Source organism: Xenopus tropicalis, chromosome 8, assembly GCF_000004195.4.
Source record: "Xenopus tropicalis strain Nigerian chromosome 8, UCB_Xtro_10.0, whole genome shotgun sequence".
NCBI lineage: Eukaryota > Metazoa > Chordata > Amphibia > Anura > Pipidae > Xenopus > Xenopus tropicalis.
The window spans coordinates 73,683,909-73,695,559 of record NC_030684.2 but is presented as its reverse complement, the minus strand read 5'-3'; the positions used below and the strand labels follow the sequence as shown (position 1 = coordinate 73,695,559).

The 11,651-nt window shown below is 38.7% G+C and overlaps 1 protein-coding gene across 5 annotated transcripts; it reads right to left on the bottom strand.

Annotated features, from left to right (window-relative positions):
• Positions 1-709: 709 nt before the first annotated feature.
• cenpa (centromere protein A) lies at positions 710-10,668 on the bottom strand. 5 transcript variants are annotated; one of them, XM_012968428.3, is made up of 5 exons: positions 10,581-10,668; positions 9,964-10,064; positions 9,031-9,182; positions 7,539-7,616; positions 710-1,806 (listed from the first exon to the last, which is right to left on the bottom strand). In XM_012968428.3, exons 2-5 carry the CDS (start codon positions 10,049-10,051, stop codon positions 1,672-1,674), a joined length of 453 nt encoding a protein of 150 aa, XP_012823882.1. In that variant the 5' UTR covers positions 10,052-10,064; positions 10,581-10,668; the 3' UTR covers positions 710-1,671.
• Between the last annotated feature and the right edge of the window lie 983 nt (positions 10,669-11,651).

Below are 11,651 nucleotides of genomic sequence, written 5' to 3'. Positions count from 1 at the left end.
CTTGTATAAATGTGTGCGAATATATATATAGTACAGTTAGGAGGGTAAATAACAGACATGCCATATATGGCTCTCTATGGGGCTACAGAATGAAACTCTTAAAATCGGACAGATACAAACTTTACATGCCAAAAAAAACATTTATGCTATGATGTTACTAATTCTTTTAAACTGATATTAGTGGAAAGCTTTCTCATTGTAGAAACACAGCTGGTAAAGCCTTGAAGGAGCGAGCTGTGAAGGTTGCATGACTACAAGGTCAGGAACATTTCATACTTCTATCAACTCCTGTGCAAACCCTCAAAAAAGGCTAACTTTAATCAGCTCAATAAGGTTATAATCAAATACTGGTCCAGATATACACCATATACAACAAAAATGTGAATATAAAAAGTCAAACCAACGCATAAGAATGTATCTAAAGCAGTTGAAGCTTTAGAAAAAAAACACAAAAACAAAACAGGCCAGCAAGAATTTCAAGGCTAAGAAATTATGAATGTAGAACTGCACAGGAGGAGGGGGTGAAAATTCCATTATCATATACAGTAGCCCCAACTCTTTCACTTAAAGGAGATCAGTGTAAAAACATTTTCTTGAATGTTCCTTACAGAGTCTCACATCTGCCATTCATGGGTTCTTTCCAGGCAGCTAAAAAGTGTCCCATGTGTTACATTAGCTTAAGATTATGGGAAAGAGAAAGAATACAGAGTTTTTGTTCTTCTTAAAAACTTTATTACATTTTATAAAAAATATCACATTTAACAGTACAAAACTAATAACTATTGTTGTGTTTGTATGACAGATAAAATATACATCTTTATTTAAAAAAAATATATAAGAACCCCCCCAAAGCAACAAAAAGACAAGTGTTAAATTTAAAATCATTTCTTCCCATCTGAATTCAGAGAGCACAATGTATACATTTGCAATAATGATATAATAAATGGTCTGGCACACAGAGAAAATACACCCTATATAGAGTTAACAGTTGGCTTCCCATTTTTTTCTCTAACTGCCCAGTAAAGAACTAAGCTATATTGTATTGCTGTAACTGCCAACATTTTTTTTACCACCTAGGGCTGTACAATTTACATCAAGCAACAGTGGAAGTTTAACTGGAGCTCAATTCTATTTGGGATTCCTGGGTCACAATAGTTGGCAATTAACATGTGAGCCGCAATATGACAAGGCAGGCAAAAAGGCAGTGTCTCTCCTCTATGTTAATTTAATGTGTGTATGGACATATATGATGTGTGTCTGTGTGCATAATAAAAGTGTACAGGGAATGAATGTCTGGTACACATACTACAGAAGGAAAGCAGTTACTATGTTGACTATATTTTCTCTTTAATGCGCTAATATGGTATTAATTGGCAGCTTTAGTTATATAAATAAAGTGGGGACAGAAAAAAAAGTCTAGTATTTTACATTTAAATTCTTGATCAGATCTCGTAAGGCTTTACACAGTGTGTATTATACAAAATTCAGGCACTCTGACTTGCTAAGAGTGACGGAATATTGCAGACTCAATACACTGCTAGTCCTTTTAATAAGTTTGTTATACACTATGCATAATTATCAGTATGCATATGCTTACTTTGTAGAAATTCATGTCATATTGTACAAAAACCTTTGAATATCCCCCTAAAAATTCCCAAAGAGTGGTTGCAATTACCCCAACCCCTCAGTAACTCCACGAATCCTCCTGGCTAACTGGATGTCCTGCACATACAGTGTCACACGTTTGGCATGTAAACTGCAGAGGTAAGAGTCTTCAAACAAGCGAACAAGGAATGCTTCTGAGGCCTAAGAGAAATGAGAATTTGAGACATAAAAGGAACAAAATATGGTGAGAAATAGGAACATAAAAGTGAAACATGATTTGAAACATGTTTGCAAATAACAGAATACATATAAAACTATTAAGATGCAGAGGGGCTGAATGGAAGAAATTATGTAGAAGAACTATAAAAGACAAAGAAAATAAGGTATGGTAATTAGTTATACTTTCAGGCCTAAAACTACTGATCAGTATCTATTTATTATCATTAAGTCAAATGCAAAATACAGGTTATTGTAAAATGATAAACATTCAAATGGGAAAAAAAACCAATGCATGGCAATGTAGACAGAAGTGAATAATTCATTAAGTAAGTTCCACAGGGCTTTTATTGTGTAGAACAATGCTATTCTTACAAAGACAATGAACCAAGACAGACCTAAAATTCTAATATGCGCCACACAGAAAGTACATTATGTCTTCTGTACCAGCCCAAGGCAACCACAGCCCTTGTGCCTCCAAAGATGCCCCAGTAGCTCTCCATCTTCTTTTCTGCTGATTCACTGCACATGCTCTGTGCTGCTGTCACTTACTGAGCTTAGGGACCGACTAGCAATATACTGTATATATAGAATATAAATGTCATAATACAAGGCTGATCAGTAATTTATTCAGATTCACATTATGTGGTAGCTCTAAAACCAGTGCAGTTAGCATCATTAATTATTAGCCCTGTAGCGGATAGTAATAGTTGTAATATTGGTGTGTAGGCAGCCATCTCAATGCATTGTGCCCGAGTCTGAGCTTTTAGAAGGAGCCAGCGCTACACATTAGAACTGCTTTCAGGTAACCTATTACTTCTCCTACTCCCATGTAACTGGAGGAGTCCCAAGCTGGACTTGGATTTCTTACTATTGAGTGCTATTCTGATATCTACTGGAAGCTGCTATCTTGCAACCTTCCCATTCTTCTGCTAATCTGCTGCTGGGAGGGGGTGATATCACTCCAGTCACATTTTACTGCTGAGCTGCAAGTTGAAGTTTATCAGAGCACAGGTCACATGACTGTGGCACCCTGAGAAATAAAGAATATGGCTAGCCCCATGTGAAATTTCAAAATTAAATATAAAAAAAAACTGTTTTGGATTTCAGCGCAGGATTCAGGATTCTGCTGGAAGCTCTATTAACTGATGCATTTTCAAAAAGAACATGTTTTCCCATTACAGTATCCCTTTAATTTTCTGCTTAATAATTTGCTATGAACCCTAAGCTAAGCATGTGAGTGTCATTGACACTTCTAACTGATTCTAGTATGGTGAGCCCCTGTGACAACTTTAAAGTACTGGATCATTAATACTATAGAGATGCTGAACCTTTAGGCTGCTTCAATAAGTTCTGTATGCACAATATTCAAGCCGTATTCATTTTTAGGGTTTAGTTCTCGTTTATGACACAATATAAAGGACAGTATATCCTCTTTATCAACACAGTGCACAGTTAGAGTGCTTTTAGGATCAGGAGAGATTGATATCAGGCAAACAGTTCCAAAAGATGCAGCTAAATATTATTTCATCCCAAGTAATTAAAGGACATGTCAACCCCCCAACCAAAAATTTTAGCAGAGACAAGCCTCACAGCACTGTTTAAATACCTGCCACTCCTGTCCCTCAGAAGCAAACACTGAAGCTGCAGCGATCCCTTGGAGTTTCTCTCACTGCAGAGCTGGGTAACTCCCTCTCCCCCCTCCCTTCAGAATCTCCTTGTCTGCCTGGCGTGGTGCACATGCCCAGTTCCAAGCCGTTTTAATGAGCATGCGCATAGGAGATGAATCTCTTCTCTACACAGCACACTATTGACCTCTTTAGCCACGCCCACTTCAGTCAATCCTCCAATGAGCCGATCGCATAGACGGTTGCTATAGTAACTCTGCCTTTGTATTTGTAACAAACACGCGTGATCTCGATGACGTCACCCAACAAAATGGCCACCAGGTGAAACACTAAATGGAGAAAGGAATAATGCCACGGTGCAGGTTGCAGGAGGAAGTGGGGGGAGTGGTATGTATGTGGTTAGGTTGGGGGTAAGGCGCCCTTGGCGTTAGGCTTAGTTTAAAACTTAGCCTTGACATCTCCTTTAACAAGTATAAAACATAATAGTAGTCAGCAATACAAGTTATTTTAAAACTGCTTAACAGTACTGCTTGGTTAAGCAATATGAACATTTATTTGCGGTTGCCAATAACACTTTTCTCTACTTCAGAAATAACTACTAACTATTAACTATTAATATCTCCAAAGCCACGGTTTCTTGTGAAATGTTGGAAACCAATGATTTCTTTGGCATACATGACGGTAATTCATTCATTGTATCATCTACTTAAATGTATTTGGTACATATGACATTTATTTTGACTTTTACCATTTGATTCGGAGATACAGAGATTTCACCTGAAATGAACTCATCTTGCATGAAATTCTATGTGAACCCAAATCCATGGGGGTAGAATGAAATCAGTGGAGAGAGTGGGAGGCAGTGGAACATGCTTCTGCAGGAAGTTGTTAAACCTCCAATTCCCTTACTTCCAGTAAGCTGCAGATGTAGGCTCTGAAAGGCCAGTTTTACGTTTAAAAAAATAAATAAAAAATCAATATTGCAAACTTTTTTTTTTTAACTGCTTCCCATCCACCACAACTAAATTAATTTGAATATTCCGGGGAATAAAATGAATATCCAATCTATAGGTATGGGACCTTTTATCCAAAATGCTTGCAACCTGGTGTTTTCCAGATAAGGGGTCTTCCTGTAATTTGGATCCAAATACCTTGTCTGCTAAAAAATAATTTACATTAAATAAGGATTAATGATATCTTAGTTGGGATCAAGTAAAATGTACAGTTTTATTATTTTAAAATGTACATTTTTATTTATTATTACTATTTAAAAATGTTTTAATCATTTTAATAAAATTGAATCTGTTTATTATAATCTGACTCTTTTCCCATAATTTGGCGCTTTCTGGATAACAGGTTTCCGGATAATGGATTCCATACCTGCACCACACATTTAAAGAGTCAGATTATAATAAAACGATTATCTTGTACCCAAGGTGGTACAGGGAATACTTGAGAAACTGATCAAACATTCTGGGAGATGAACACTTGACTGGGTGCATTGATTCTCAAATCATAACATATTTGCTAGGTACAATATTAGTTCTTCTGCAGGGCTGTTTAGCTGGAGGGTCTCTTGCCAAATGGCCCAGTTTTTTTACACCCCCAGCCCAGCATGGTAAGAAGCCCTGTGGGTTGTTTTAACATCATTACTTTGTCATAATTCAACCCCCAACCATCTACTATACTGAATATTTGCCTCACCACATGGAGTTTAAATATTTTACTACAACATTGTAAAAGTTAATTTTTAAGTGAACTTGCCATTTTAGAATAGGCTCCATGCCCATCCAAGAAAACTGTACCAAACCAAACTACATCCAAACAAATATTGCTGCAGCACTGTAATTTTTCAAGTAAAGAGTTTTAATTGCTCACATCATGCACACAGAATGCTTGCGTTATAGGTTAGGGTGGAGTAACCCTGCTTGAGAAGGATAATGAGATTTCTTACTAATATGAGGAGTCTGAGAAGAAGTCATCTCCCTCAGTGAGATTTAACATTAAAAAATAATTGCAATGGGGATTAAAACAAATTTGATCAATGTAGCACTTGCAGTAACATTTTCACCTCTATGCCAAGAGACAAATATTTTAAAGGGGTTGTTCAGCTTTGAGTTAAATTTTAGTATGATGTAGAGAGTTATAGTCTGAGACAATTTGCAATTGGTCTTCATTTTTATTAATTGTAGTTTTTTTTAGTTATTTCACAGCTCTGCAGTTTGGAGTTTCATCAGCTATCTGGGTGCTAGGGTCCAAATTACCTTAGCAACCAGGGAAAGTTTGAATGAGAGGATGGGAAATGAATAGGAAACAAGTTATAAAAAGTAACAAAAATAAAACTTTAGCCTCACAGGGCAATAGTTTTTTTGGCTGCTGGGGTCAGAGTGACTCCTATCTGAAAGCTGCAAAGAGTAAGAAGAAAAAGGCAAATAGATCAAAAACAAGAAATAATGAAGACCAATTGAAAAGGTGCTTAGAATAGGCAATTCTATAACATACTAAAAGTTAACTTAAAAGGTGAACCACTCCTTTAAAGGGTTGAAAAAAGTATAGTGACGCAAATAACCGTTTGTATTGCAAATATTTAAATATAATTTGCTTTTTTATTTTTAAATTGAATTGCTTCAACATACAGCAAAAACATTCTTATTTACAGGAAGAACTTTACAGCATGAAATTTTGTTCATAAAAAATATACACTCACCAAAAGGATTATTAGGAACACCATACTAATACGATGTTTGACCCCCTTTCGCCTTCAGAACTGCCTTAATTCTACGTGGCATTGATTCAACAAGGTGCTGAAAGCATTCTTTAGAAATGTTGGCCCATATTGATAGGATAGCATCTTGCAGTTGATGGAGATTTGTCGGATGCACATCCAGGGCACGAAGCTCCCGTTCCACCACATCCCAAAGATGCTCTATTGGGTTGAGATCTGGTGACTGTGGGGGCCATTTTAGTACAGTGAACTCATTGTCATGTTCAAGAAACCAATTTGAAATGATTCGAGCTTTGTGACATGGTGCATTATCCTGCTGGTACAAGGTGGTCATAAAGGGATGGACATGGTCAGAAACAATGCTCAGGTAGGCAGTGGCATTTAAACGATGCCCAATTGGCACTAAGGGGCCTAAAGTGTGCCAAGAAAACATCCCCCACACCATTACACCACCACCACCAGCCTGCACAGTGGTAATAAGGCATGATGGATCCATGTTCTCATTCTGTTTACGCCAAATTCTGACTCTACCATTTGAATGTCTCAACAGAAATCGAGACTCATCAGACCAGGCAACATTTTTCCAGTCTTCAACTGTCCAATTTTGGTGAGCTTGTGCAAATTGCAGCCTCTTTTTCCTATTTGTAGTGGAGATGAGTGGTACCCGGTGGGGTCTTCTGCTGTTGTAGCCCATCCGCCTCAAGGTTGTGCATGTTGTGGCTTCACAAATGCTTTGCTGCATACCTCGGTTATTTCAGTCAAAGTTGCTCTTCTATCAGCTTAAATCAGTCGGCCCATTCTCCTCTGACCTCTAGCATCAACAAGGCCACAGGACTGCCGCATACTGGATGTTTATCCCTTTTCACACCATTCTTTGTAAACCCTAGAAATGGTTGTGCGTGAAAATCCCAGTAACTGAGCAGATTGTGAAATACTCAGACCGGCCCGTCTGGCACCAACAACCATGCCACGCTCTAAATTGCTTAAATCACCTTTCTTTCCCATTCTGACATTCAGTTTGGAGTTCAGGAGATTGTCTTGACCAGGACCACACCCCTAAATGCTTTGAAGCAACTGCCATGTGATTGGTTGATTAGATAATTGCATTACTGAGAAATGGAACAGGTGTTCCTAATAATCCTTTTGATGAGTGTATACCAGCTCAATAGCCTAAACACACATGAATGAATAAAATCACTAGATGAGTAACAATCTCCACAACCACTATACTGACATAAGGTAGCAAAATAATAGTAATAAAAAGAAAAACAGAGTTAGACCTTGACATAGCTTGTTTGCAGAAAGAAAAAGGAAGAATGAAAGAAGTCGTGGGTGATAGGAGGCCGATGTGCTAATATACTTACTTCTTGCAAAGCCATAAGTGCCATAGACTGCCAGCTGTAATTCAGGCCACAAGCATATGTCATACAAACTTCTCTGACCTGCATGGAAAATAGCGGATTTTAAACTGGAACCTAAAGCATAAGTTACATGACCAATAACCAAAGAAATCAAAAACCTTAATAAAATGGAGATTTTGAAAAGGATTTCTTCCTAAATGTTGTTTAAAGGAGAATGCAAGTCAAAATTTAAAAAGCATACTGCCCAATAGTCCTCCTATTGTTTAGTAAAAACGCCACACTTTTGGCTCACCTAATCAAATATTTACTCAGTCACACTTACTTCACATTTTCTAGAACAGGCAGCCATCTCTAAAAATGGTATTCTCCCTTCCTTTCCCCCCTTGCTTCATACTGCACATGTGTTTCATTCCCTCCCCCCCTCCCCTCTGCCAGATCCGCTTCTGATTGGCTGGTGGGCATGTGTAGCTCAGAACAGGAGACAGGATGAAGTTACACTCATGCTCAGAGAATAGGAAGGTTGCCGCTGGCAGCCTACAGGAAGGACAGAGATATTTCAGTGATGTCACTGTAGTCTTCACACTGCTGTAGGCTGCCAGCACCATATCTCAGAGAAGCAAGCAGGGATCTGGGAATTTAGATATGCAGTAAGTACTTAAAAAGGATGCCTTTAGACTTACTTTTAATTTATATTAACCTTTCATTGTCCTTTAAGTTAAATAATGTAGGGCAATTAAAGTGTGTCAACAACAACAGGATAATCAACCTTAAGTTTACAGAGTTGATATTACAGCCACACGAACAATCTATTGTGTAAACATATTTATGGTTATGGGAGCCGTCTGCTAATTTACCTGCAGTTTGCAGGTGATCAGCAGTAAGAATACGGACACATTAAATACCACAGACCATAATATATACAGAATGAATTCTTTACATACCACATTCATAAATTGTACAATCTGATGCACTTCTGAGAATGCTGGTAATGCACATGTACATTCTGGCGGACCCCTGAGTCACCCTCTGGTGAGAGTTGGTCAACTCCCTATGATCTAACAGGGGGCAGAAGGGGCAAACACATGTACATGTGTCTTATAGCCATTTTTACATGGTTATTATTTTGACATTGTGTTTCTCCTTGTACATCTATAGACATGCCCACATCATTGCTGCACACAAAATGAGAATTAAGGTACGGTATACTCATAGGGTATTTTGAGGAGAAATCTGCTCCCATAAATTTACCACATCTTGCAACAGACATTGTGTTCTTTCCATAAAAAAAGGGACAATATTATTTCAGTAGCATTATGAAAAACATAATTGCATTGAAAATGAAACTGCTGACAGCACCAGCATCCTTAGACTTTGCTTAAAGCGGTATACTGACAGCATTTTGATAATTCTACAGTGCCATCCTCAGATGTATTTCTGAGCTCTCCTGTTATGTAAATTCAATCTCTTATTAGAAAACCATTTCTTCCCCTCTTACCAGTCTGGAGAATGGAGCCTTTCTGATGAGCAGCTCAGTGGATTTCTGGTATTTGCGAATCTCCATAAGAGCTCTTGTGCCTGGGCGGAATCTCTTCTTGGGGGTTGCTCTGGGTGCTTTCCTTTGTTCTGGTGCACTTGGTCTCCCGGGACCTGCAAAAGCGAAAAAAAAAAAAAATATTCATAGTAAGATTCATTACAGATGACCAAAAAAGCAAATCATTTCCTTCCAGCTTATTGCATAGCCAAACAACATGTCTAAAAGATGGCTGTTTGACCAAAGCCCTTCAGACACAATGGAATGTCCTTAAAGGAACAGTTCAGTCCAAAAATAAAATTGGGTAAAATAGATAGACTTTGCAAATAAAAAACGTTTAAAAAAAAAAAAAAAAGGCAAAAATGTAATATATAAAGGAGTGAAGGGATGTCTAACATAATGGCTAGAACACTACTTCCTCCTTTACAGCTCTCTACGCTGTTAGCAGTCAGTAACCAATCAATGTCTTGGGGGGGCATATGGGACATAACTGTTCAGTTTGTTTGCATTTGAATCTGACCTGCGTGCTCACAAACTAACTGAACAGTTATGTCCCAAAAAAGTGTTAGAGAAAGCAGTGTACTGGCTATTACATTAGACATCTGCTCACTCTAAACTTTATAAATTATATTTTTGCTTAACTATTATAAATATTTTTTTTTATTTTGTACAGTCTATTTTACCCAGTTTCAGTTTTACACTGAACTATTCCTTCAAGGTATCCTGTCCCCTTCTTTCATTGGCCATTCCTTTTTCAGATGAAACATGCATATTCCCTCCAAACCGTGTGTGTAGCACCCTAACCCCACTGCAACCAGACAAAATGTATGTTTTTCCTGTGCTTTGTACCAATCACCTGGAAATCAGGTATAAAACTAAATGCTCCCCGCTTCTTACTTCTGGTGGATGTTGTTGGCAAAGGTGGTGACACTCTCCTGGGGGGGCGGGATTTCCTGCGTGAGGCAGGAGTGGACCCAGGCCTCATGATGCCCTGTCACCTGACAAAATGATGAAAGCAATCACTGCACCAGAAAGGTAAAAAGAGAAATGTTCTGTCCAGTCAACTTAGGACAATGATAACAAATAAGATTTGCTTTACATACTATGGTATACAATCAGACACTAATAGGAAAACGTAGCCAAAATATTAACAATGGTTTCCTTAGGGGACCCGGCTGTGCTGCACTTACTTGGATTGCCGAGCCCCCTGCCGCCAATCCACAGACTTCGTAAGGGAGATTGGGAACTAGGACGCCTGCATGTTGTTTTCCCTACAGTGCTTGTGTACTGCCTGTATTGTCACAGAACGTCTAGTTCCGATAAAGCTGCATGTGGATTGGATAAGCCGGTGGGAGGGGGAAGTTCAAACTAGCCTACACAATCGCTGCAGGCTCCCTAGTGCCCACCCTCCCAAGGTCAACGCACAGCAGGCGGTTCGGCTAACCCAATTAATTGCATATTGCCAATCAGTCCAACTTTTTCCAACACAGCTGCAGTCCCGGATCGCTACTTACACTTCCCGCAAACATGTAAACCGCAAGCCCCATGCCTCCTGTTTTATAAAAAAAAAAAAAACCGACGCCGCAAATTTCGTCACAAGCGACGTAACGGAAACGTAACCGTCACGTAACGTAAACGTCACTTAACCGCCACGTAACGTAGCCGCCTTGTGGAAGAGGCGAGCTGTGACTAATTCGTCTCAAAACAATTGGAGCGGTGGTTTCGCTCACTGTGTTCATTTGTGTTTTGTTGTTTCTTCTTACGGCTAAATAAAAATAGATTACTAAAAATCTTTCTTTTTCTGGAACCTCAATAGCCACATCTTTGTCTAGTAATTTTTTAAGAACGCGATTTTGTTTTCTGTTTCTGAAGATGTTTTCTTATTTTAATGCTATTGCATACCCGAAGTTAATGATGTATGCACCTTGGGCTCACACTGTCCTGAAGTTAATCTCCCTCTGTTTGGGCTAATGGGACTCTCTCTTACACATGCTGTGCTGGGAAAGCAGAATTCCCTGCCAACACTATGGGGCACATTTACTAACCCACGAACGGGCTGAATGCGTCCGATTGCGTTTTTTTCGTAATGATCGGTATTTTGCGATTTTTTCGGAAAATTGGCGCGACTTTTTCATTGCCATTCCGACTGTTGTGCAAAATCTGGCGATTTTTACGTAGTGTTAAAACTTGCGCAAAAAGTTGTGCCTTTTTCGTAGCCATTCCGAAAGTTGCGCAAAATTTTGCGATTTTTTTCGTAGCGTTAAAACTTGCGCGAAAAGTCACGCCTTTTAAGTTTTAATGCTACGAAAAAAATCGGCAGATTTTGCGCAACTTTCGGAATGGCTACGAAAAACTTTTCGCGCAAGTTTTAACGCTACGAAAAAATCGCCAGATTTTGCGCAACATTCGGAATGGCAAAAGTCGTTTTTCCACGCAAGTCGTAATGGCTACGAAAAACTCGCGTTTTTTGCGCGCAAATTGTATTGGTAACGAAAAAGTCGCGACAGTTTCCGAAAAGTCGTAAAGGCGTCGAAAATATCGCAAAAAATACGAAAAAGTCGCAAAATGTTCGTTTTCCAATCGGA

Coding starts and splice junctions, on each gene's coding strand:
- cenpa (XM_012968428.3), bottom strand. CDS start 10,051: ATGAGGCCTGGGTCCACTCCTGCCTCACGCAGGAAATCCCGCCCCCCC. Junction 9,183..9,963: donor GCCAACAACATCCACCAGAA/GTAAGAAGCGGG, acceptor TCGCTTTTGCAG/GTCCCGGGAGACCAAGTGCA. Junction 7,617..9,030: donor AGGCTCCATTCTCCAGACTG/GTAAGAGGGGAA, acceptor TTTTCCATGCAG/GTCAGAGAAGTTTGTATGAC.